The sequence below is a fragment of the Solea solea genome, chromosome 11 (assembly GCF_958295425.1).
Source record: "Solea solea chromosome 11, fSolSol10.1, whole genome shotgun sequence".
NCBI lineage: Eukaryota > Metazoa > Chordata > Actinopteri > Pleuronectiformes > Soleidae > Solea > Solea solea.
The window spans coordinates 21,532,663-21,559,769 of record NC_081144.1 but is presented as its reverse complement, the minus strand read 5'-3'; the positions used below and the strand labels follow the sequence as shown (position 1 = coordinate 21,559,769).

At 39.8% G+C, this 27,107-nt stretch overlaps 2 protein-coding genes across 4 annotated transcripts; both read right to left on the bottom strand.

Moving 5' to 3' along the window:
- Positions 1-13: 13 nt before the first annotated feature.
- LOC131469210 (rho guanine nucleotide exchange factor 10-like protein) lies at positions 14-20,392 on the bottom strand. Of its 3 annotated transcripts, none has more exons than XM_058644152.1 (27): positions 20,316-20,392; positions 19,081-19,108; positions 18,269-18,342; positions 18,075-18,143; positions 16,169-16,354; positions 14,634-14,770; positions 13,205-13,330; positions 12,759-12,867; positions 11,798-11,901; positions 11,376-11,453; positions 9,983-10,162; positions 9,150-9,266; positions 8,571-8,663; positions 8,328-8,498; positions 7,260-7,405; positions 6,324-6,496; positions 5,977-6,092; positions 5,592-5,719; positions 5,385-5,485; positions 5,151-5,272; positions 4,820-4,906; positions 4,474-4,685; positions 3,390-3,547; positions 3,088-3,230; positions 2,211-2,382; positions 1,839-1,955; positions 14-1,682 (listed from the first exon to the last, which is right to left on the bottom strand). In XM_058644152.1, the coding sequence occupies exons 2-27, from the start codon at positions 19,104-19,106 to the stop codon at positions 1,078-1,080; spliced, it is 3,750 nt and encodes a 1,249-aa protein (XP_058500135.1). In that variant the 5' UTR covers positions 19,107-19,108; positions 20,316-20,392; the 3' UTR covers positions 14-1,077. The 3 variants fall into 3 exon arrangements, with proteins under 3 accessions (XP_058500135.1, XP_058500136.1, XP_058500137.1); XM_058644153.1 differs by having other exon boundaries at positions 15-1,682; positions 6,324-6,493; XM_058644154.1 differs by lacking the exons at positions 14,634-14,770; positions 16,169-16,354; positions 18,075-18,143; ... (1 more) ...; positions 19,081-19,108; positions 20,316-20,392 and adding an exon at positions 13,759-13,895 and having other exon boundaries at positions 19-1,682.
- Positions 20,393-23,907: 3,515 nt separating this feature from the next.
- On the bottom strand, positions 23,908-26,723 carry nppa (natriuretic peptide A). Its single transcript, XM_058643353.1, has 3 exons — positions 26,598-26,723; positions 25,690-26,005; positions 23,908-24,508 (listed from the first exon to the last, which is right to left on the bottom strand). Exons 1-3 carry the CDS (start codon positions 26,706-26,708, stop codon positions 24,504-24,506), a joined length of 432 nt encoding a protein of 143 aa, XP_058499336.1. The 5' UTR covers positions 26,709-26,723; the 3' UTR covers positions 23,908-24,503.
- Positions 26,724-27,107: the final 384 nt, after the last annotated feature.

Here is a 27,107-nt window from a genome sequence, read left to right as displayed (position 1 = left end):
CACAATATAATTATACCAAAGTAATATATTATTCATTATTAGTTCTGAGTGAATAGTGTAAAACAGCCTTCTGTCCACTCATACGGTACTAACAGAGATCATGCGATTCATTATATGAAGAAGAAGAGAATCAGGTTCTTGGAGTGGTCATTAATCCTAGAGAAGCATGGTTTTGTATTTACTGAGTGTTTACTTTTACTGATTGTTTGTTTTATTATTCATTATAGCGGATGAAACAGATATTTGATGTGGCAAAGGTATTTACGCTGGATGTCCTTCCTGAAACAACCCTCCCATTTATCTGGGCTTGGGACTAGGAGTACACTGGATGTGGCCCCCTGTGGCTGGGGTCAATTTATGGCCCTTTTCCATTATGGTCCCAGCTCGCCTTGCCTGGACTCGCCTCACCACGGCACGGCACGGTTCAGGTTGGTGCCGAGACTAGGCTAGACGATTGATACAAGAATCATTGACATGACAGTGCCCAAGCTTTTCAATCTGGTGGCTGCGGTTGTCATGGTGTCATCCATGGTCATCTGTGGGACATCATTTCTGTTTATTTTTTGATTTAGTATAATTCATTTCTCCATATGTGTGGCTGGGATGAGTCAAATATTTGTATTAGTTGCACAGCGCTATAAAAAACAGGGTGAAACAACAGAATCAGTTCTGTGAGATGGCAACTCCTCTATCCAGAATATTTCCCTTCATTTTAAGCCATATTCCCATCAACTGGAACAGTTCGGTTTGCTACAGTACAGTGAGATTTTTTTTATAGTAATAGTATATAGAATAGTAGCAAAATAACCAGCACTGACCGTTTCATTTTTGTCACGCTACGTACCTCACTGACACAGACATCGGGCACAGCGCACACTCGAGTAAAGGTACTGTTATCAGTCAAAATGCAAGCCTGACACACGGCTTTACCATTCCAACCGTCTTTATATACATACAATATAGTTAGAAGTTATACTTCTCAGCTTAAATACAATTTTTTTTTAGGCAAAATGTACAGAAATAACACAATCTAGTTATCATTCTTCCTGCTGGGTCCTTGACTCCAGACATATTCTATCACTGGCTGAAAGTTAAAGGGAGTTGCCACACCAGCAGTGTGTTTTCATTCAAGTCTGAGCAAGTGTCTTCAGAGGCCGTCACTCCAATCCTGCGGTATCCTCTGCCACCAGAGAAGATGGCGGTTGAGGTGCCTCTGCTGTGCCTGACCTCCCCCTCCTCTCCCCGCTCCACCGGCTGACCCCTCACCCACACACCGGGGTCCTCGATCACTTCATAGATGGAGCTGTCCTCCAGGCTGTGCTCGAGTGACTCCGGTGGTGTCCTCGAGATCTCCTGTTCCGACTGAGCTGACAGCAGCTTACCAGGGAGCTGGCAGGTGGAGTGGAGGCTGTACTGCAGCAAGAGTTGCTTTGGCTTCTGTTCCTGCGGCGGATGATCTCCTGAGTCCAGGCGGTAACTGCTGTCCTTCCGGCTGTGCCCTCTTTCGTCTCCTTTCACATGCTCTTTAACCCGTCCGTCTTCTTCTCCATCTCCATTCATACCCACTTCACTGCTGTTGAGGGTAGAGTCTTGTCTGAGCAAGTCAGAGATCAGCGTGCTGGATGCCGACACCAGGAAGTCAACTGGACCACAGTGAGCATTCACAGACGTCGTGCCTTTACCTGGAGGATAGAGTCACACAGTATCGGATCAGTTGCAGGTCTTGGACGCTAATATTAGGATATTACTATGGTACTGCAGCATGAGTGAGTTATTGCAACCTTGACATTGTTTATGCCTTAGGTAAAGGATAATGTGCAGTAAACCTGTCGTGGTACCATTAATCTTAGGGATTCCCTCCAGGGTGGATACGGGGAAGGTGATGATGATGCCCTGACTGGTGCCCGCCCACAGCAGGCCCTTACAGATCAGTAAGCTGGAGACACAAACTTGACCTGAGACACAGAGAGACAACCAGTCTTTACAGCTGACAACAGAGTCAATACCAACCATGTAAAACAAGGACAGTGCTAATTATTGTCCTCATTTGAAATGACCAATAGTGAAGGCCTTTTACATTTGTTTGATTTCAGTATTCAGGGCAATAAAGTCAAAAGACTTTACAAACATGTAGAGAGAAAATCAGACGAGAATAAATATTGACTATCTAGAAGCATCTGACTCTGTGTTAATCTCTCGTTTGGACGTACCTGGTGGTAGATGGGCGGTGCGTGTGGAGATGTTGACTTCTTGCAGTGGCTCTAAAGTCTCTATGTGGAACAGGTGAATGGACGAGCTTTTGGTGAAGGCCATCCAAACTCCTCCCCCTAAACGAGCCATGTGGCTAACGCTGCAGCCTGGGTCAGAGTGGGCTTCAAAACTCTGTGGGACAGTGAGAGGCAGAGAGTTCTGTCGACTTACACTGGTGTCATAGGGCAATTTCACATGTCAGCACATTTCAGTTATGTCATAAGAAATTTGATTTTGGCTTAATAAATGTGTAGGTGTGTTTGCTATTATCCATTAAAGTTAATTGAGATGTCCTGATCCATTTTCTCTTGCCAATCATGCCATTAAACTGTAATTTAAAGGCATTTCTCCTAGGGATGCACAAGATTGGACTTTTTGAGAGTGCTTCGGCTGAAAAAACACAGATGTGGTTTAGTTTCTTTTTTAATTAAAGGAATACTTCACCAATTTGCATTTAGCTTTGTATTACTAGAATAGGGGTAGTATTTTTGAAAAATGGTGCTTCCCAACCTCAGTTTCCCTACCCCTATCCTGGTAATACAAAGCTTATGTAGATATACATTTCCTTCATTGTACAAAATAAATAAATAAATATACATATATAACAGATGTCAAGGAAGTAGCAGCCTATTCAGCCCACAGTTTTAGTCATTCGTCATATCCGTGGTTTGCAGATAACGACCGATATCGATGTCATGCTAATAATATTGTGCAGCCATAGTTTGCTCTTCTGAGAAATAAGGACTGTCTATTCCTCTGACTATCTTGCTTAACTGTTTTAAGACAGTTAAAACACGCTTTTTGTGTCTAATCCCTGGAACATTTGCACAAGCATACCTGTGTGTGCAGGGAGGAAGCTTCGATGGCAGTGACTCGGTTGGCACAACTGGCCCATACAGTGTGTTCAACTGACAGCAGACAGCAGACCGGCTCAGAGCCCAGAGGCACCGGGCTGCAAGAGTCCAGGTCCCAAAGTCTCTCTATGAGGAACAACAGTTCACGCTTTAGCACCAGGGCTGGAATCTTTCTTGAAAAGGTCCTGAGGCGACTACTCGAGTGTCATTTTTGAGGACCATAGTCTCTTCACTCTGGCATGTGAATCAAATGTAACTGTGACACTGATGCATTAGGTGTTTTACCTCCAGGCTTTCTCTGGTACACAGCTATTGTGCCATTGTGGAGTCCGGCAAAGAGCTTGGACAGTAGATGTTTAAGGCAGAGGACTGGAGAGCTGTCAGGGTTCGCCAAAGTCAGCTGGCACTGGACCGCCGTATCCAGGCTGCTGTACACTTTGATGCTGCAACAATAAGGAGACACAGGACACTGAAAGAAACACTTTCCTGTTATTTCAAGAGTAAAATGTGATGATGGATCTCTGTGTTGAGTGCAGAGTTAGACCTAGATGTGGTCAGCCTAGTTTACTGTAAAGGCTGGTGTTAACAGTGTCCCTCACGGTTCCCTAAATGCTGATGTTCGTTATCTTGCGATGTCTATGTCAAATTAGCCAATGAGTCACAAAGTGTGGGCTGTGGTCCCCTATTGGGCTAAGAAGGTACTGCAGGTGGGCAATGAGAGGTCAACAAAAAATAAATTTGAATTTTGTTTTTTTTTGGTTTGTCAGCTTTAAATAGCCATACAATGGGGCAGCCAATGGTCTAGTGGAAAGGGAACTGGAGGGTTGCCTTTTTGAATCCCGACTGCTAATTTGACACTCTAAATTGTACCCAGTCACAGGGGGTCACATCCAGTCAGGCATCCTCCTGGTGCCAGTCCCAGGCCTGGATAAATGGGAGGGTTGTGACAAGAAGGGTATCTGGCATATGCAATGTCTGGCAATATCAAATATGTGGATCCCTGAAAAAGCAGGTGATCCGCTGTGAGAGAGAGAGAAGCCGATAATAATAATGATGATAATGATATAACAATAATAATAATGATGATAATAATAATGTATCAGCTGTGTGGACCTTGTTTAAATGGTGTCACTAGATTTGTAGTCTTCCTCACATTCCTCCCACAAAGGAATATTATCTCCTGTTATTGAATGGGGATCATTGATTGTTTGCTGGCTCAGCTATGATGGAGCAGTGGCTTTCAGAGTGTGTGTGTTCAATAGAGCAGTTATTTAAATCTGGCCACACAATTCTGGAGTTTGGGAATGGCCTCTAATAAACTAATATAATAAAAATTAATTAACAATGTTTTTTTGTAAAAATGACTGACCTGCCGTCCTGCAGGCCGGCACAAATAATGTTTCCTATCTTGGCAGAACTCTGTGACTTGTCAGCCTCCTCCTCTGTGTGGACAACTGGCTCCCTCACATACTCCAGGCACAAGACCGAGGACCTCAGTGGGATGGTCTTGACCAGACGAGGAGTGACTCTGTTCAGAGAGAAGATCTCCACATGGCCATGGTTGGATCCTCCACCAGCTACCTGAAGGCCAAGGAAAAACACAGAGGTGACACACAGCTCATCTCACGGGACACGGAGACGACAATACGTAGGATAATAAGAATATGGTTAGCCTGTCTAAGAATGATAGAATATGTTCAATAAAAACCTCTCACCCAGAGATAACCCTGTGGTAGTGTTGTGGTGGCTGTGCAGAAACCAAGCAGGCTGGACTGAAATGGACTATGAAGAGCTGCATTCAGCTACATAAGCAGAAAACACATGTTAGTATGAAGGGTACAGGAGTTCATCTTCACACATGTAGGGTTAGGGTTAAAGAAAAAGGGACATTAAAATACATATGCAAGGAAAAAGCTGCTCTGTAGTCCAGTGCAAACACATTGGGTGCATTGCTTTTACCACAGAAGCCTATGCACAGTTCCCATATTCTGCCTTTTTAAAGGAATATTTCAAACATACTATATCTATAAACAGAGCATCTCTCACCTTCCGTGTGTGTGTTTTGGAGGAGCGAGCAGGAAGTTTGCATGTCAGCAGTGGAAAAGTAAATGGAGCTTTTGTCTTCTCGTCCTCTTCAGCACACTCCCACCCGGGATTGTTCTCCTGCCCTGAACACACACACACACACAGAATTTAGACAGATTACTGTGTTCACACCCTCAGTAAATGGTATCATACGTGCATACATTTACGGTCTTGGGATGCATTAAATGCTCTTACTCTGTGCTATCTTGGCGAGGTGAAGTCGGTTCACCCAGAAGATCTTACTTAGAGGGCTGGGAGTGTTGAAGACCACCCTGATGCTCACTGGATGACCAGACCTACAGACAAAACTGAATTAACTTCTGCCCACAAAAACCAATGCTGTCCCTGTTTTGAGGCCTGCAGTGTCTTATTATCTTATTATATTAACGTCCAGACTCTCACCTGTCAGGTTTGCCTGGTACAGACAGATGCAGGTGAGACTTGTTGGCGTTCTGGATCTCCTCCTCCTTCAGGCGGATAAGTCTATGCAGAGCCAGACACCAGTCCTGTGATATAGTGGTGTTCAGATTCTGCCAGATACACAAGTGGGAAAGAGAGAAAACAAACTATTTTAACTAACTATTAATGGAGTGCAGTGGCAGTTAAGTGGAGCAATGCTTTAATGATATTTGGTAAATTTATGTTCCAGATAAACTAAAATGATCAAACCCAAACAACGGCTCTGACAGAGACAATGTTATGCACGTACGTTTATAGCTTGACGTGCTTCCACTCTAATATTCGCTTCAAACTGTTGTTACTTTCAAAAATGAAGCACAGTTATTACCTGGTAGGTTCCACTGAGGGTTCCCACCAGCAGAGAGACTTCCTCTACCACAGCTAGATCATGGTGCAGCTGCTCCAGCTCTTGGTAGAGTCTGGGCGGACCCAGGAACATGTTATCTGAAACACAAGTGTCACATCGCACTTTCTATCCAAAAAGAATCCACCCAACAATACTAGGGTTAGGGTTAATTTATCCATGCACTGACTGTATGAGAACAGACGGAACTAAATATAGACACATCATCTCAGAATAACATCACCTAACATCCTTCACAGCTACATACACATCTGCACATCTGTTTACTGATTAATCTGGACCTATATTACATGTGTGAGCTGTGGATGTACCGTTGGTGCTGGATATGGAGCTATGGCGTCTCGCTGGGACGTCCCGGTCCCTGTCCCTGTCATGCATGTTGTGTCCCACCTCCACTACCTGTGTCTCCATCAGAGGGACACACCACTTCACTGAGTACTTAGGACCAGCGGGGACCACGCTGTTGATGTCAGGGTGACCTCTGCTGGACAAAAATATCATTTAGTACAGTATCTTTTTATTCTATTCACATTTTGTTATGTTATATAAAGCAGTAATTTGCTAAATGCTGGTACAATTCAACTCTCCTTGTTTTATATCAGGTTCCTGTTTAATAATATTATTATTATTATTATTGCTCCTTTCTAAATAAATTACAAAAATACATGTTTTGTCTAAGGATGAAAACTCTCACAGGTGTCACTGCTCCAAAAGTATCAATATCCATTCACTACCAATGCTTACAGTACAGAAATACCTAATTCCCATATTAATATATTAATAAGTATGAAAAAACATGTACTTGACACAGCTGTGGGGTTTAGAAAAAGCATTTTCACTTCACTTGACTCTTTCTTCCAGTGACAAAAAGTACTCAAACTTGTCCTCAAATCAGTGGAACTAACATGAGAGAATTTGGATAGCCTTAAGATGCATTCAAGACACCTTGTAAATATCACCACTAAGGAAGTCCACAAACTAAATGCTTGTGGTAATAGATGCACCACATCCTTGGAGTGGAAAGATTTGTATTTATAAATGAAATCATTGATAAAAAAACCAACAAAAATAAAACATTTGTTTTGTTTACTTTATATTATCAAGAGAATAATCAAATACTTAAGCCCAACCCTGAGGAGTTATTTGAGCAAATATCATCGTCATCACAGCCGATGCCTCACAGAGGAGCAGTTCCAGTCATCACAATATAGAGTTTAGTGTTGAATGTGGAGGAGAAGAAAACTCACTTCAGGTTGATGTTGGCACAGATCAGGGTGTCACTGAGCAGAAAGAGTTTTCGCTCCTTTGACTTGAGGACTTGGCCTTTGTCCCCGTAAACTGTCTCAGTCAGCAGTTCAACGTGAATCAACTGCCTGTGCTCTGAGTTCAGCAGCTGCAAACACACAGTCATTCAGCTTCATTAACACAAGCTTCCAACAGTCCATGAAGACACACGGTGATTACATTACACTCTTACTGACTGTAATACACAGGTCAGTAAATGAGTTAGTAGAAACCTGATGAGAGGAAAGAACACACTATTAGTTTAGCATCACCAAAATAGTTCCATTAACCAAATTAACCTAATTTACTGGACAGGTTTATGGAGATTTCTTTTTGCACCAACAGGAAATAGTGAATAATAACAGTTCTCTTGTTTCACTTTTTTCCCCCTACTTTTTAACTACTAAAATCTACTTTTCTAATTCAATCTATAAACAACTTATGAGAGAAAAAAGAATTTCTGCTTTTTTCCAGTACAGTATATACAGAGGCTATAAGAATGTGCAACATAGAGCGTCTTATATCCTTTTTCCAGCACAATCTAGACAATCTGATGAAATTCACTCATTTTCACTAAATATATAAATACACCTGAGTTCTCAAAATGTTTAAAATGGGAATGAATTTGTGAAATTTGAGTTTACTTGGCCTGTTTTTATGAACAAAAGTGAAAAAAAACCTGGTCTATTTTGTGACTTCTGCACACTTATTGCTACTTTATATCGCTACTAAAAATGGGATAGAAAATGAATCATAACTTTTACTCAGTTTCCACAAATTTAAAAATTTAAAAAATATCTCGCTCAGTCCAGCTGTTGATCCCAACCTAATCTTTTACCAATGTTTTGGAAAAAACCTTCTCTAGTAGTTTGGGTTTAATTTGGAAATCAATCAATAATCTATTAATCCTTGCAGCCCCAATTCATTTTTCAACATTGCATAGCATTGTTCTTACTCATAACAGTCAACAGACTCTTCAATGAAATCAAGAATATTGTCATCAGATAACAATAATTCATGGGTGCGATGACCTTGGTGAAGTTGCGTCCCCCGACACTGAGAGCTAACTGCTGGATCTCAGCCTCCTGATCAGCCAGACGCTTCTGGTCGTTGAGCTTCTCGGCCAGAGTCTCCAGCTCGGTGAGAGCGAGCTGCAGGGGCAAACGGTCAACGTGGGAGACGGGCGTGTTCTTCAGCATGTCCTGAAGGTGACAGAGAACGAGGTCATTTACAAAGAGTTAAAAGGACGTCAATGTGGCACATCGATGTCGTACCTGCAGGAGCAGGATGAACTGAGGGAAGCGCTGGATGGGTTTCACCATGAGGCCATACAACGTGATTCTGTCTGAACTGGAAGCCTGCTTCTTCTGAAAGTCACATGGAAAATACATATGCTGTGATATACAAGGTATATTTCACAAATAATATAAGGTTTACATTTTTTAACCTAGCTCTACTGATTTTTTAATGAATATTTTGCAGAAGTATCTCATAATTATGACTTTTTATCTCATAATTTTGACTTTTTATCTCAGAATTATGACATTTTATCTCAGAATTTCGACTTTTTATCCCATAATTATGACTTTTTATTTCATAATTGACTTTTATCTCATAATTTCACATTTGTATCTCAGAATTTTGACTTTTCATCTCATAATTATGACTTTTTATCCCATAATTATGACTTTTTATCTCATAATTTTGACTTTTTATCTCATAATTATGACTTTATCTCACAATTTGGACTTACTTTGATGATATTTATTATCCAAGCTAAGTTTTTTTCTGGCAGAAATGGACTTCCATAAGTGCTGGCTACATAGCTTAAAAAAAAAGTAAAATCTAAACACCTTAAGAAAGTCCAGAAATGCAGGTTTAGACATGCAGGCTCTCTTGATCAGTGCCATGGCGTTGGTGAAGTTGTTGATGTAGTCACTGTACACGTTCAGCACCATGGACTTTGAAAACTGTGGGAGAAAAGAGTGTAGCATCAGATTTTGATTGGTAAATTAATTAATGTGCATTCTAATATTCACAGCAGTAAGGGAAAACTTTATTAGCAACATACACATTCCTAGATGCAAACCTAGAAACTCACTATAGACCAGCTGTAACTGGTAATTCTTACTTTAATTCTTACAATAAGTTCTCTGTGCAGTATTGATAGATCAAATATTTTGTCTTTGTACTAAACTTGGGACAGAATTTGTGTTGGTCAGTGAAGACATACATGACAACCGCTGGGCAGTAAATCTATCTTTCATAATGATCATTTATTGAGAAAGTTTGGAGAAAAATGATAATAATAAATTAAAAACCAAAACCCAAAAAAAAAAATAGAATTGGCAGAGGAAGAAGCAGTTGAGCCAAAGTGCTTTACAATCACAGCGAAGGAAAAACAGCTCGACTGAAGATAGATATAAGACATAGGCCTGTCAGAGGAAAGAAATACACCAACTCAAGTGTAGTAATTCCTGTATAAATAGAAGTGAAATTTAATTTAAACTTGAATTAAAGGCATGTAAAAAGTACATCCTGTTCTATTGAAGAAGAGAAGAAACTACGGATTGAGACCATGAACTCCTCAGGAAAATGTTTACTGACTATAAATCAAGTGAGAAGTAAGACTTACATTCAAGCTTCACTTTTAAAATCAAATAGAAAATGTAGATTAAAAACTGACCGAGGCAACAAACAGGTCTCCAATCTTCTCGCTGCGATCCCACTCAGCCATCCGGGACGCCAGGGCGATCTGGAACATCGAGTGACACTGATGGATCTCCTGCACACGGAAAAAGATCTGATGCACCTTCTTGATGTTTAGGACACTGTTCTTTGGCTCCAGTAGAGGTTTATGATACTCCTGCAAAACAAAGACAGGTCACTCTAATATACTGAAGCTCATATTGATTGGCATGACAGGCATTATTTCCACAATCAATGAATTTATGTTTTGTGTCTTTTAATATTGATATTGGTCCCAAGGTACACAATCTTTCCATTTGTCTGCACCACTGTTGTGTGCACAGCAAAATTACTGATTTGATTAGATTTTTTTAAAGTTATTTGGTCCAGAAAATCAGAAAATTTTTTTAATTTCATGATCTTTATCTCAAATTTGACTTTTTATCTCATAATTTCAACCTTTTTATCTCATAATTATGACTTTTTATCTCACAATTTCAACTTTTTATCTCACAATTTCGACTTTTTATCTCATAATTTCAACCTTTTTATCTCATAAATATAACTTTGTATCTCATAATTTCGACTTTCTTTGTTCAACTTACTAAGTTTGACCTTTTTTTTCTGGTAAAAATGGGCTTCCATAGAGAAGAAATGAAGAGGTCGAGAGTTCACCAAGTTGTCTTTGTGAATTTATCATGCAGAGTGGTCAAGATGCAAAAGAGTTCTGCCCGAGAGCAGGATGTTACCAGGAAACAGAAGTTCAGCCCCCTCTTATGTGCCTCTGTTCATGCCCTTTGTTTAAGCGCCTATAAGTGAAAGTTTGCTGCAAGTTTGTTGTGGTTTTGGGGAGCAAGTGATGCAGGTGTCAGTCCGTTTGGTGGAATGAGTGCATATGTTAATAGCAGGTTTGTGTATAGTTGTAAAGTGTGCACTCTATCATGAATTGTTTAAGTTGTATAGCTGACATGTTATAAAGTGTATCCCCAAACTTGTTTTTGTTGTCACTATTTTTGAGTCATTCATGTGAGAATTTAAACACATATTAAGATTTGCTATCTTGCTTCTGAAGGCTGTTGTGTAATTGCAATATTACCCCACGTGAGAGCACTGTATTTCATCATTTCATTTGTCCTTTTGATATCCTGGAGTTATTGCTGCTTTGAGTTTGTGAATGTGTAACGCTGAAGACAGAAACCCAGACAATTCAATGTCTACGCTGTGTGTTCTTTATACTTTATTTTTAGTTTAGGATGTCATTTGACAAGAAAGCTGGAAAATAAGGACTGATTAAAGAAGTGATTTCAAGCCTCTCATCTTTCTAAGAAGAAGAAGCAAATCCTCTCTTGTCACGGCGACGGTCCCGTTACCTGAGAAGAGATGCGACTCACCTGGAGAATTCTCTTGAGAGAGTTCAGGTAGTTGCTCTCACTCTGTACGATGGAGCTGAGGATGAGACGTCTGACGACCTGAAGGAGGCAGAGGGAAACTAACAATGAAGGCGTCTGAAGGTCTTCTTGGGAAATCGTTATCTGACCACAGACGTATACATACAGTACACTTATGGTAAGTGTAGGACCATGTTTCGTGTGTGCAAAAATGACTAATCACAAACAAACTTCAATCTTCTCTCAGAGACTAAATCTGTTTCAGCTCAGTGTAAACGTGTAAACCCTTGGACATCAACATGAGATCTTAGTACACAGATTAAACTACAACTGATAAATGGATCGGATAATGAGGGATAACATAACATGAGCTGGTCCTCTACGATGACCTCGTCCATTTATTGTAAACACACACACACACACACCTGCTGACTGCTCAGTCCCTCTGGTGTGGGGCAGAGTTGAGCCGGAGGATGTTTAATCTCACACACAGTTACATCCACATAACCGGCATTGTCCGTTCCTTCACCTGTGGATTTAAAAAAACACAACCTCTTCATTCACACAGACAAATAAACCTTGTTTTATCCGGTTTTTCTGAGTAATTTATTTTTATGTTTTTTTTTTTCTGTATTTTTTTTTTAAATTTGTGATACTCTCGCTTGATTGAACTTGATGAAACTAAACAAGCCGTCCATGCTGTTACCATTAAGCCGAGCTCTCAATAAAGGAATGAATGTGTTTATTCTAAACTCAGAAGAGTAAAAAAACATTCTGTAAATCAGAAATAAATGACTCAATACAACATTTGTTTTCAAGTGAATGCAATGCGCTTCCGTACATGGGCATCTGTGGTCCAGAATCATAAATGTGGGAGAGAGTGGAATCATGTGGGATTTACAGTTTGTACAAAATGCAAGTGAAACAAAAACCAGACCAAGTGTGCCTCATCGTGTTCATCCTCTTTCTAAAGAATTTTTGTCAAACTGCCCTTGAAAACATCGACACAAAGTCTTTCACGAAATCCAAAAGCTTGAGCCAAATGTGTGAACAAAGTCTCCATAATCTGTACTCCTCTATTCACCCATTCATAAACACATTTTTACTTCACATTCACAGTGTACGTTCTTCATTTTTATTCTATCACACGTCATTGAAACAACGGGGAATCACAGAGGAAACAAATGACCTCCAGTGGTTAATGGATGAATTGTTCTCTCTCTTAAACCTTAAACCCACACAGTTTTCTGAATGTCTGTAAATTCCATCACTTGTGAGTAAGAACAATACTTAACTTCTGCAGCCTCTGTGGTGAAAGAGACCGATTTCCACACACTCAACATTTAAGGGTTTTACATGTTTTTTTTCTACTTCCACTTTCTGTACCTGTGGAGTCTTTCCTCTGCAGGAACGATACTTTGCGAATCATGGCCAGTTTTGTCTTTTCTAGACCATCCTTTGTACCGCTCCTGGCTGCTTTCACGATCTGCTGCACCTGGAAAACACAGCACAGTCATGTGTCCACGGTCTGATCATTCCAAGTATTGCAGTTTCTAGATCTTGTGTCACCCGGTGACATTCCTGCACACAGGAAGTGGTTGGAGTTGGAGTATGAAAACAAAGAAACACCCAAAAAAAGTTCAGTGTACAAAACATGCAGTCGTTCAGCAGTTTGATGGGATAAAAACTTCTTATCCCCGCTCACCCCTGCCCTGCTGCTGTATACACACAAACGCTCCCCTTGTACAAAGGATACAGTATAAAAATAATGTATTGCTGGTCACAAATACAGTAACAACAACAAATTATGGGACATTTTGCCAGATCCATACCTTGTTGTCGCAGCTCTGCCTGATGTAAGAAACATGGTGTGGACTCAAATGCACCGCCAGCTCCTTCCTGGTGACAGCACAGCGCTGCTTCAGCCTCAGCTTCAGGTTGAGCACATCTGCAGGCAGCTGCCAGATCGAGACCACACAGCAACATTGTTAACATCATTTCTGCCCAAATCATGTGCAGGGAAATATTAAATTCCTTCAATAAATGTTAAATCAAACCTGGTTACAGTTCAAATGTTTAATGGACAATTACATATTGCAAAACCTCCAATTAATTTACAACATGTACATAGATGTATTTATTCAAACCGGTTTACAACACCAAATTATTCCACTCTGCTCAAAAATAATATCTATAACGTTGAATCTCCTCTTTAAAATTGAGCGTCTTGTAGTTGAAGTTGGTTTATTATTTCATACACCACTTATTTATCTCAATGCATTTATGTCCAACGTTAGTCTTTACCTTAAAAATAAGACCCAAATCTCAGTATTTCATGTGTCAAAACGTAGATACATAGATACATAGATAGATAGAAAACACCTACCTCATATTTAAAGCTGAATCATTTTCACACACATTTGCCTCAAAATCCTCACGAAAACACAGGGAAATCTTCCGTATTTTATATTCCTGTTGATTTGTAATGACTCCATATCACCTACACTCCATGTACCATCTACAGTGTCGTTTGCAAAACTGTTGATACATGAGCTGTTGGTTGGGGAAGTCCAACCACAGAAACACATGTTGCAGCAGAAGACAGAAGTGCTGACTGAGCGAGAGACTACCAAAAATAATCCACTTCCTCCTTTTATCAAATCAGGTTTCATTCACCTTGTATGTCGCCTATAAACATACTTTGGTTTTTCCCCACTACAGCTTTTTTTAGGTCAATATTCTTATCTAAGAATTTTTTTTCACACACAAATTTACTCTCTGTTCTTCTTTTTTTTTCCCCATGCAGTTTTATATTAATTAACTTCTTTCAACAACATCATTTAAAAAAAAAAAAAGAAAGAAAGTTCCTCAACAAGAAGCAATTTTTTGGTTTTCAGTTTTGAATTACTTCACTTTCATTTGTTTTTTTTACAAATACAACAGAAAAGTAGGAACTGCAACTAAATCAGGAAAAGTCTGACTCAAAAAAACCAAAACTGTTACATCATCTAACCTCTTCAAAATGCTGTCAGTACGGCAGCGTCTAATGATTACTTTTTATTATTGACAGATCTGTCACTATTTCATATATTGATATATTTTATATCAATCACATTAGTTGTTTGGTCCATAAAATGTTAGAAAATGGTGAAATGTGTTTCCAAAATCTCTCAATGACACATTGAAATGCTGCCTTTTTATCCACAAACTAAGGATATTCTGTGTGAAGATATTCTGGCAATTTTAAAGCAAATGTCTGACCTTGGTGCTGCTTGTGTGAGCTGGATGAACGGCCTCACTGTCAGACGCGTCATCGTAGCTGTCAAACTCGCTGGCGCTCCACTTGCGGGATCCGTGGTCCTCCAGTCTCTGGACGTCCTCATAAATGTCATCTACAACTGCACATGAACACCGACAGACAAAGAAACACAAATATGGTTCAATAATGGATTTAAAAGATGTGTTTTCTTAGTTTTACAAAAAAGTCATAGGTTAGTATGTCGTCCAAAATGTGACAAAAAAGTCATAGTATAGTATGTCGTCCAAAATGTGACAAAAAAGTCATAGGATAGTATGTCGTCCAAAATGTGAGAAAAAAGTCATACTTTAGTATGTCGTCCAAAATTTAACAAAAAGTCATAGTATAGTATGATGACCAAAATGAAATTATGCCAAGATGTCTAGAAGTATCTATTATCCCCAGTGGTGCAGTTGATAAGATGCTGGTTTTCTAAGTAAGAGATTGTGTGTTCATGTCCCATCGAGTGCCACTCTGTCAAGGTATTTTGTCAAAAAAAGTCATAGTATAGTATGTTGTCCAAAATGAGACAAAGAAGTCATACTATAGTATGTCGTCCAAAATGTGACAAAAAAGTCATAGTATAGTATGTCGTTCAAAATGTGACAAAAAAGTCATACTTTTGTATGTCATCCAAAATGTGACAAAAAAGTCATATAATAGTATGTTGTCCAAAATCAGTCAAAAAAGTCATAGTATAGTATGTCGTCCAAAATGAGACAAAAAAGTCATAGTATAGTATGTCGTCCAAAATGAGACAAAAAAGTCATAGTATAGTATGTCGTCCAAAATGAGTCAAAAAAGTCATAGTATAGTATGTCGTCCAAAATCGCACCAAAATGTCTTAGTTTAGTATGTCGTCCTAAAAGTCATCCAAATGTCATAGTTTAGTATGTTGTCCAAAATGTGACAAAAAAGTAATATGTTGCTATTCCAATGTAATCTGATACTTTTTTCATTTTTTCCAATTATCTCTTGTAGTTTTTTGAAAAGAAAATTTGCCAGGAATTTCCTCCATTTCTGATTTTCATTCAGTGCTGTTTGTTAGACAGACATACAGCTGTCCACGTGCTGCTGTTGAATCACTGCGTATGTGCTGCAGCTCAGCTGGCGAGATGGAAGCACCCTATCACAGTAACAGGAGTCTGTCAACCCTGAGAAGCTCGAGCACCTGCGGCAGTGAGGCCTGACATCTACTGTATGTGCAGCACTTTTTTCTATCACACATCTTTCATACTCATTCATACACTGCTGTTAATACACTGTTCTATAGTGGAACAGGGAATCAAGCTCACAACCTTCCAGGAGTTGACAGCAGCATCCTCCAGCCCTGACACAACAACAAACTTTTACATGCTGTCACTCGGAGGGCGATAAAGGCGCATGTATCTGCTACAAATCATTTTCTCAAGACGTTCTTGAGATGTCACATTCAGACGTGCAGACAGATATGAAAACATAACACATTTAGGGCTCAGCTGTTCAATGTCGGCCTTACACTTTACGGAATGCTGGAGGTTTTCAGCAGGAACATCATCGTAGATGACCTCTGGGTCCCTGTGTGCATTATCTGTTCTCTGAATGTCAGTCTGTGGCCTGACTGAAGAGGGCGCTCTATCCTCAGCATGTTCCATGTTGAGTGCACTGCTGGACTCCAGGTCACAGTCTGGCATTCGAGGTTTCCCTAAAACAAAGGAAAACACCGGTGTTATCACCATGTGGTTTCTCAAAAATCACAAACAGTGTACTTTAAATTATTCTGTCAAAATAAAATCATATTTGTTCTGTCAGTGATAGTGAATGATCAATCAAATGTTTTGGGGTTCTTGGTATCAACAGGTAAAGAGGGAAATGTTCATAATTGCTATTTCCATTTTGAAATTGCTAAACATTTTAATAACCATTGTCATATTTCAAGGATGAATGACTGTCTGCCTGAGCCTGACCAGTCATTTATTTATTTTTTAAAGTCTGTTTAGACTATCTGTGTTGATTTCGCTCATGAAAATAGATTGCTGCACTTTCTCTTTTTTAAGCTTGGTTTTAACTACATTTAACCATGTTGTATTGTTTTATTTCTGTTTTTAACACGACGAATGACAATAAAGTGAACTTTGAATAATGTACCGTATATGTCAGTAATTTCATGGCAAAGTTTCTTTTGTGAGAGAATGTGGAAGTAATTTGCTGTTAGCAATTCTGAAATTTGGTCTGTAGAGGTTATGTTAGGCCGTAAAGTTAACACTGACACCACAACATTTAGAATTTGTACATATGCACTTATTCTAGGAAACCCAAATGACCTCTGCTTGTTGCTCTCGCACCTATAGCTAATCAAAGAAACTTAAAGGTGACATAGAATGCTTGTATCACACATATATGTTAGTTATGGAGGTCTACTTACATAAATTAACTTGTTTTCATGGTTAAAAACCTCCTAATTGCTGCAAACGAGCCGATCAAAATATCTCCTCACTGACGCTCTCGTCAGCCGCGCTGTTTCAGACCAAAACCACACCCCCAGAACGTGGACTGTGTTGTGATTGGCCAGCCAACGAGAGCTTTCCCACTGTCCTGTGATTGGCCAGGTACCTGGAAGTGACGTAATTGGTAGGCCAGCTCTCAGATACACAGCTCCCCCTCTGGCACGGTGGATGCTCTGCATCTCAGCAGCTACAACAAGAGTAGTTCTTCTTCTGCGGTTGAATGTACGCAACCGGATGTGCCCAGACTAGTGCCCGCACCGGGAGGCGCTACGGTGGTGAGAGGAGTGGTGAGGATTTCTGATGACATCATCAGCATAGGGAAGTGCCGATCCGCTTCGCAGCGCCCAGGAAAACAATACAACCCAATTTTCTCAGCAGTGGCTGAACTGTTTGTTCTGAAACTTTAAGGTTTCATAAACGAGGTAATGACGCAGATACACACACACAAACGCAGAGTTAATTGGAGCTTCCGGTCTATGTCGCCTTTAAGCGTCTGGGGCAAAACGCCTCTTTCCTGTGGAGGTTATACTCAACGATAAGACCATGTAACAGCCTGCTTTCAGGTTGACTCTTTTGCAGACAACTTGGTGAACTCTCTACCTTTTCATTTCCTCTCTTACACATTTTCAGTTTAAGTGGCGGGCAGCATTGTGACTGAAGACTTTGACCAATCACAGGAGAGTTCAGAGGCAGATAGAGAGAGAGAGAGAGAGAGAGAGAGATTGTAGTGTAAAGAAGTCAAAAACGTGTAAACGACACCACGATCACTACTGCAGCTTTCACTGCATTTCACTGTGTGCAAAGCACATGTCGTTTGGAAAATGATTAAAAGTAAAACTGCAACTCTATTCCAACTCGACAGTGATTTAACTTTGCTCTACGGGCTACAGTCTCTACCAAAGCTAAACACATGTGTACCTTCATGTAATCGCAGTGTGAGCTCTGAAACCACACTGAACCACTCTTTGGCTCGATGTGATGTGCGGCCTGTCACAGAGAAAGCAAACACAGAGACACATCTCGTCTTTCATGTGAGGACAAATCTCATCGGCTGAACACGGACTTGAGGTGAGAACTGTCAGAAACTGCTGTTTGCAACGTCTGTGTCCTACCTTCATATAAACCGCTGGCTTTCCAGAAACTCTCCGACTCTCCGGTCTCTCCCACATCAGACGAGAGAGAACATCTAGAATTTAATAATAATAATAATAAAAAAAAAAGGACATTTGAAGAATGCTGTATTGTATACACACACACACACACACACCCTGTACTGAAAAATTATGTTAAGAACTATAATGAAAATAATAAAAATATACTGGAAAAAAGAGGGGAAAAGGAAAAAAAAAACTATAATGAAGAGCAGATGTGAGCTGAAAATACACAATTCCTTATTTTAGAGAGAATCTGAGATATTTCCTGACTCAGCTAAAAGCTCCCACTGTTGTATCATAGAGAATGTATGCAAATAATCTACATAAGTTTTGTAACAGAGATTAATAAATATCTCGAGGAGGTCATTAAAAACCTCCTTGTGTTGAGGTGTTCAATACAAAAACTTCTTCTCAAATCCTACAGCATTTAAAGAAATCCCAATCTGACAGATTAATCAAATGCACAAACACAAGGATTACAGATGAAATTCACTCACAAAATAAGGAATTTGGAAGACGAGTGAACTCATTTGACTGTATAGTGCATTGGATTTCGTTTTAGGTTTTGTTTCGTTCAAATCAGCTGATTCAGCGTGAAAGTGGCTTTAAAACAATCAACAGACATTTATCTTTTTTCTAAAACAATTTATATTATCAATGTGGTGGGGAATAAATGTTTTCATAGAACACAATTAATGAAATAAATGTAAAGTTGACCTCTGCAATCACAGATGGAGTCAAAGATGATAATTGGTCTGATCATAACTTACCCCTCTGGTGACTCTCTGACTTCCATATCTGCAAAAAACAAACAAACAGCCGAAAACAAACTAGTAAATATAATTAAACATGAAAATAAAAACCTAAAGAACTTCATTTTACTCTCTCCACAACTATCGTCTTAATCCTGCCTTTCATTTTCATTAAAGGATTACATAAATACAAAAAAAACACTCAACAAGTTACTAAAATCTGAAATGACAATTTTATTATTGGTAGTTGCAGACCTAAGATAAGATAAGTCCAACAATGAAATGAACAGCACAGGGAACAGCAGTACAGTACTGGCTGTACTGGCTGCTGGTTAGAAGAGATTAACGTCTAAACATATGGCTTTTTAATCACCAAACCTCCACCTGTCACTCCGAGCTGCACCACTAACATCTTGTCTCTGAGAGAAATCTACCTCAAGCCAATTTACAGTAGAGTCATTTGGAAACTTAAACACAGCAGACTGAAATCTGATTAATGAAGCTCTTCAGAGAGAGAAAAATAGTAAAAATGTCATCTACAATATCATGATACTGCAGAAATAAGAGAGGAAGTGACATAACACACACACACAACACTTACAGGTGTCAAATCAAAGAAATTATGCTCTGATGACAAAGCATGCACATCACGACTACTTATTTCATTCTATTTTATCACAATCATATATTTATGAAGTAAGAAATGGAGTTGTTTGTTTTGCATCCTTTAAGCACAATTAAGTTTTTTATGTATAAAAATGACACAGATAAGGAAGGAGCAAGAAATAATGTAGCCACAATGGTCACACATTCCTGTAGCTTCGTACCAGGCATTCACCTTTGACCTAAATGCTCTTCTCACCCTTGCACATTTACACCCTTCGTCTAAACACCTATAGCAAGCTGAGTTACACCCAAGGTCATCATTTCCCCAGCTGCACAGACAACCCAAACACCTCATACCTCAGAGTCGTCCTTGACTGGCCTCTGAGCTGTTGTCTATCTTGACTCTCTCTTTGCAAAGACTAAACCGAGCTTCAACAAGCAACTTTGATTCAACTTGATTTAACTTTATCTCTTCAGACACCTTACGGCAATTTTTGCCACAACGTTCGCAAAATAAAAGACCAGGAACATACGCTGATCAGTGACAGCAACAAAACTGCTGAAGTTCCAAACGACATCACAGATGAAAACAACACAGTATAATACTATACTATACAACACAGTATAATACAGTATAAAGTCTTTACCTTGTTGAGGATATTAATGTTGAGCTCTCTGTATTTTTCCAGACGTGCAGGTGAGATGCTTTGCTAAACTGAGAGGCATCTCGAGTTCAGTGTGCCAACAACAGTCCTGGCTACTGCCTTAACAGGATTGGAGTCAAAGTTTGTCTCAGGAACAGATGGTGTGCAGATGCACATGTCTGCAGGGAACTATGTTAGTGAAGTCCTGAGAACGACACGGGATTACCGAGTCAGGATTCACACACTTATAATGTCAAGCACCTTCTGGGGCCTTTGGCTATGAAAAGTAGTTTGGAAAAAATGTTAAGTGGGACTAACCATATTGATATTTGACTGACGGGGCTGCAAAACTAAATGAACCACAAACTATTTTCTGGTTTCTTTGCCCCATGTAACAAAGAAATCATCAAAACTGAATCATTTCAATTTGTGGACAAAACAAGACATTTGGGAACTTCATTATTTCTAGGTACTGATCATTTTCTGATATTTTACAACTGATTAATCAAGAAAAAATAACTGGCAGATTAATTATTCTGAAAATTATTGTTATTTGTAGTGATCAGATGTTAGTTTTTCAGCTGAAATTGTTCCAACATTCTCTGCATAAATAAACATAAACCACACTCATTTGCAGATAAACATATTTGCCAGAGGTGACATGGGAATGTGGAACATTCCTTGACAGCAAATCCAGACGTGCTTTTTCCCTACACTCTGCTACTCCATCATGGATCTTTAAAGGGAACTGGAATCAGGACCATGTTACTGACATCCAGAGGTTTCTGCACCACACATGACATCACATTTATTTAAACTACGTGACATCATCAGAACCTCAGGTAATTTCACTTGCCATGCTGTGCTAAAATAGAAAGCCACTCGACTTAAATAACAGTGTTTAGTGTATTTATCTTGACTCTCTCTTTGCAAAGAAGAAACCGAGCAATCAACTTGATCCAACTTTATTTCTTCATCAGACACCTTACTACAGATTTTGCCACAACATACGTATAAAAAAAACAATGTAGATAAAGCTTCTTCATGGGCCATGGACACCACCACTCTCATCAGTGAGAATGATGTAACGCAACAAATTTGAAAAGATGAAATAAACATTCAAACACAAAATCCTCAACTCCTGTCAAATGACATCAAGTCCAGAAAGACTTCATGAAAGATTTTCTCCAAAAGAGGGCGCTCATTGACCAGGAAAAAGTCTTCTCTGTGTGTTGTTGTTACAAGACTTTACACACGCTTGTATAGTGGTAGTTTATTGTGTGATTGACATGACAGTGCGTTCATTTTCAGGGAGTAATTCTGCAGATAAAATGCAGAATTTGTATATGACACTTGTATTCCTGTTTGTTTTTATCAGGTTCAGCCTTAGTCCAGAGAGATTGCATTTCAACACTGACAAAGACTAAGACTAAGACCATGTCAGGACAAAGACCACAGCTCCGTATAAAGTTGTATATATCAGACAATATATCTATTACAAAAGTCCAACTCTCTCACCCTGATCACCTTCTGTTTGAACTGTTACCCTCAGGGAGGCGCTATAGGACCATCAGATCCAAAAATAAGCAAATCCCAAAGCTGTTGTTGCACTCAACACTGCTAACCCGGACTAAAACATTTACATGTGCAATTGCATGCTTGACATGTGCGATAGCAGCTCTGGGATTATGCATGCAATTATTTTTACAGTGATACCATTAATTATCACACACACACAAAAACTAAAACAGTGCTATACTGAGTCACACATATAGAGACAAACAACCATTCACTGTCACACCTTAATTTAGAGTGTCCAATCTACCTAATACCCATATTGCATGTTTTTGGACTGTGGGAGGAAACTGGAGAACCTGGAGAAATCCACGCACACACGGTGAGAACATGCAAACCCCACATGCAGAAAGACCCTTGTCCCAACCTTCTTGCTGCAAAAGGCAAAAGAGTGCTAATTACACAACAACACATTGTAACTCCTTGTGTTATCGGTTGCATTTGAAGGTAGAAGTTGAAAATAACGTCTGGTATTAACGAGTTTTATGTGAATCTAAGTGTTGTTGAAGATGAAGTTCATTTTCTGCTCCACTGCCCTGTGTAGAGCAAAGACTTTTGTTTGAAAAAAGTCCTGGGTGAAGAACCGCGATTTATTTTGGTGATCTGATGGGTGCACACAGTGAGGCAGTGGCTAACATTGTTGCCTCATAGCATGAAGGTCACCGGGTCAAATCCCTGGTTCTTTCCATGTATGGATGGGAAGAATGCAGGTTAATTGGCCACTCTAAATTTGGCTGTAGCTGTGAATGGTTGTTGGTTGTGGAGGATAAAGTGGTAGACAGTGAGTGATATAAAGAGAACATTGTATCCAATGTAATAATCCGGATTAGTTCCGGGTGGAATTGTTGATGTGTTGAATTGTAAGATGCTATGGGGTCATCTTTGTATGATGTTGGTGTTTGTGTCTTGTAGTCCTGTGTGGACTGGACACTTAAATAAACCTATCAATAAGTCATTCAATGTGGTCTTGGTCTGGTCTTGAGAATTACAACGCTGCATGCCACATCAGAGAAGGAGTAGACGCGTTTTATCTACTCTGCTGCATCTCAAAAACCAGCTCTGACTTTTCCACATTTGAGGGTAACAGCAAGCAGGTCAGTCTGGTCCACAATGGAAACAACACCTGTCCTTATCACCACGATCAGACCGTTAACACCGGCTACAGCTTCCTGCTCTGTTCTGCCAGTTTCCAAATACAGACATTATAATGCGGTGTGAAAAACAGACTCAGGTCCATTTGGGTTGCTTTATCCCAGGCTGACCGCTGCCAGCAGGACAGAACAGTGTGACGGTGTAAACCCGCAGTGACGTCTCCCTCCTGCTGCCTGTCAAATGCATTTAGACAACAGCAGTTAATGGGGGAATCAGTCATACTTCCTGCATGACTCACCCCGCTCTCTCAAAAATCTATTTTTACTTGACGGCAATTTAGACGCAATGGATGAAATTAGTCTCCATCGTCATCATCATGTGCTACACAGGTCAAAGGGAGACTGCAGATGGACGACTGAACTCTTGATCCAGATTTGATGAGGATAACATTCGTCGAAATTCAAAAAATAATAGATGAACCAGTTTAAATTGACATTATGATTAAGTATGTGGTCTTTATTTTGCCTTAAAGGTACAGTGTGTAGAATATCTAAATCTTACACGCTGGACCTTTAATGACCTCTCAAATTTACACTCGTACAGTACAGTATCTGCTCGTCTCATCACACACACGCAGAACTTGAGTCTTGAGCAGCTCTGCAATTCAGGGTTCAGGGTCTTGACACTTTTTCTCACAGACTAGATAAACCGCAGACTGGATCTAAAACGCTGACCTTTTGGGTCAAAGATGACCCGATTAACATCGAGAGCGTAAGACTCAGTTCTTCCCTGACCTTTAACTGGAAGCCTTACCTGGCCTGAAATGTCAGGTCAAATATCGTTACAGTCTCCTGAGCAGAGCAGATTATACAATTTAACGGGGTCTGTGGCGTTCTTGCATGTGTAAAAATCCAAAAAACAATCCAGATTTGTGGCTTTTTTGAATTTAATTTTATTACATGGAAACACTTAGTGGACAAAATGGGTCAGATTATGAATCTCAGATTATAATGATGTTCTGTGTAAACCCACTGGTGTTTTGTGTGTCACATATCGGTGTGAAGCGTGATGATAGGTAGTGTGTATGACGCGCACTGATTCTGTACACACAAATATAGCTTCTAGTGGAAAAATAAAGATATTTAAATTAAATGAATGAACCGTTCTTTACACAACAACAATGGGAGGAAATAAAAAGCAATTGCACAGGTGCTTGGACTATAACAGCAGAAACAAACAATTTCAGATTACAGATACCCCGAGGCTGCAGTGGACACAGACTCACAAACGCTGGACAGTTGAAGACTTATGTCCCCTGTCTACCAAAAGACCCACTCACATTTATATGAAAGAAGAGTTTATTTATGTTTGCAATAGAAACCTACATGCAGCTTTGCAACAATGCTCAAATCATACACACTTGCACTGTCACTAATGTAAAATCATACAGATCCCACTGCTTTGGCTGTGTCTTCGGTTGAAGTAAAAATATAATCCCACATGTGTCCCAAGTAAAAGGCAAGTCTACCCTGAAGAGAGAAGGACAAAAAGAGGAGCAGTGTTATTAAAAATAACCAGCCATCAACACTCAAGGGTTTCCTTTTTTGTCACTATAATCTCCAGAGGCAACAGTGTTGGGTACATCGCTACATTACAAACAGTACAAACAAAAATATTCCTTAATTGTTATTTAATCGTGAGGTTAATCAAGAAATGGATCAACAGCTTTGGGACAAACTTGTTTTTTGCTTCCTGAGAATGAGGTGTTAAATCTCAGTCAGGGCATGTTTAGTCCAACTAATGCACAACGACTGGAGGCGGAAGAAACAGCTATTGCATTGCATGCTAATGGAAATCTCTGAAAAATGTGGAATTATTAACCAGGGTGTTGATTTCACTGTTGTTTTTGTTAAAGGCTCCCTGCATCTATGGAAGGATTTCATTCTTCTTCTTTAAGTGCATAATGGGGCCTTGCCCGTAAAAACATGCAATACATGCTCTTTCTGATGTTTCTATTCACAAACATGGCTGTACAAGCAAGTCCCTGACCTAAAGTGCACATAAAAGGCTTATTTTAAGGCTTCAAAAACAGACTAGTATATTCAATTTCTGCCAATAGACTAAATCTATGTAAATGTGTTCAATAGTTTTTACATTTCAGTTGAATTACTGCTCAAGTAAATCCACAGCAAATCACCTCTTGATCAAGCTCTTTGCTATATTTTTCAGCACCTAAATATTACTCCTGTAGATCATTATTGTGTTTAAAGGTGTTGGCATGGTAGAGTTAGTTTACCTGTTCATGGTGATTTTCTGCTACACTTTCCACTTCTCACCTGTTGCATGTAAAGACACTCCCACTTTCATGCTGAAGTCTGCTCTATCCTTAAAGGTCCAGTGTGTAGCATTTAGGCAAGTTCATTTGCAGAAATGTCATCTACTACACCTAAGTAGTGTGTAATCTGTGGTGTTTGTAGCCTTAAAATAAGCCTTTAAGCTAAAAAAATATCCTTTTGGTATGTGAAGGCCACCGTAGTTTTGTGACATGCTCGGGTAAGGGAGGGCTGAGGCTCAAAAACATGCTCAAACATACTCTAGTGTGTCGTCACATAGGGATTCAGCATAGTTGTGAGTTTTTGTTATTTATTTGATGGTCAGATATTAAATCACAACTAGTATCCTTTATTTAAATGCTGAATTTGAGTCTTACCTCTTCCAGTGTTGCATCCCAGGCCGCTGGCGTTCCCTATTCGATCCATTCTGGCTCCAAAGCAGCTGGAGGCCCGTCTCCTGGTCAACAGCAGGTCTTGCAGACGGTTTCTCTGACTCAAGGGCCTGCTGCGACCTTCTGCTGCTGGTGGGATTCTATCTGATTTCAGAGGATCCTGGTCCCCCTCTTGGTCCAGTCCCCATCCTTGGTTTGCCTGAGCGCGCTCAGACTCTTGGTTTGTCCCTTCATAATCGGCCTCGGAATCCTCCTGCTGGACGGCGTCAGCCAGAGTCTCCTCGAATCGCTCCAGTAACGACTGACGTGATGAGAAACGGAGATGAGTTTATTCACTGATTCTCAACAGAAAAACAATCAATCTGTGACTACAATTAACAGTTAGGATTAAGACTGTTAGGAGCAATAAAGTGACTGTATCCCTTTAGCAATATGTGACACAAAAGGAAATGTCCAGCTTGTTTTCCACATAATAGACTTTAATTTACATCAGAAGAAACTTGACTGTTAAGCCAATTCAATTGTTTGCAACTGGAATAATAAATGTTGTATAACAGGCAAACTTTTTACTTTTTTGTTTTACAGTTAGAGATATCGTGAAGGAATGTTTTGGAGTGAATTTTATCTTCGTCCGTTTAATGAAAAAAAAAAAGGAAAATTGAATTAATGAATGCCATTGAGGAGACACTGTTATAGATTAGATCTGTTATTTTCAAACAGATTGAAGAAGTTAGATTTCCTGACTTATATCTTATATATTTAAAAATCCATCAAAATAATTTGTATTATTAGTGCTCTAATGGACAAACTACAGCCGCTACAGTAAAACATTTTTAAATTGTTGCAATACAATCATTTTTGAAACAAACCAGTGTGTTTAGGTGGTTTCTTACCTTGAGCTGAGCAAGGTCACTGGTGGAAGAGGCCCTTCCCAGGACGTGGCTGCTTACCAGCGTGTAGTGACACAGCACGGCCAGCAGACCCCACAGGACTGCACTCCTCATGTTATCCTTCTGTTGCTTCTACCGATACTACAGACTGCACTCTCAGATTTATAACCATATATACGACACACACACACACACACACACACACACACGCAACAGACAATCAGTGTCAGGAGCATCATTTTTTTTGACCACCTCAAGAGCATTCTGACACCTTTGTATGATAAGACCGCCGGTCAGATGTCCCGTAAAGTGGTGCTTGGTGGGAAGTGATTTGTGTGTATAAGTGTGCGTGTGTGCGTGTGTGTGTGTGTGTATGTGTGTGGTCACGATGACCAGCTAACAGTGGCATGACCTCAGAAGCCATGTTGGCGCTCTGAGCTCAGACACGGCAGGAATGCAGCGTTCACCATCCAAATACTTGACACTGTCTGACAGAAATGACATAGTCGTTTA

Coding starts and splice junctions, on each gene's coding strand:
- LOC131469210 (XM_058644152.1), bottom strand. CDS start 19,106: ATGGAAGTCAGAGAGTCACCAGAGGG. Junction 11,902..12,758: donor GCAGAGGAAAGACTCCACAG/GTACAGAAAGTG, acceptor TTAAATCCACAG/GTGAAGGAACGGACAATGCC. Junction 10,163..11,375: donor CTCTCAAGAGAATTCTCCAG/GTGAGTCGCATC, acceptor TTTGTTTTGCAG/GAGTATCATAAACCTCTACT.
- nppa (XM_058643353.1), bottom strand. CDS start 26,708: ATGAGGAGTGCAGTCCTGTGGGGTCTGCTGGCCGTGCTGTGTCACTAC. Junction 26,006..26,597: donor GTGACCTTGCTCAGCTCAAG/GTAAGAAACCAC, acceptor TCATCACGTCAG/TCGTTACTGGAGCGATTCGA.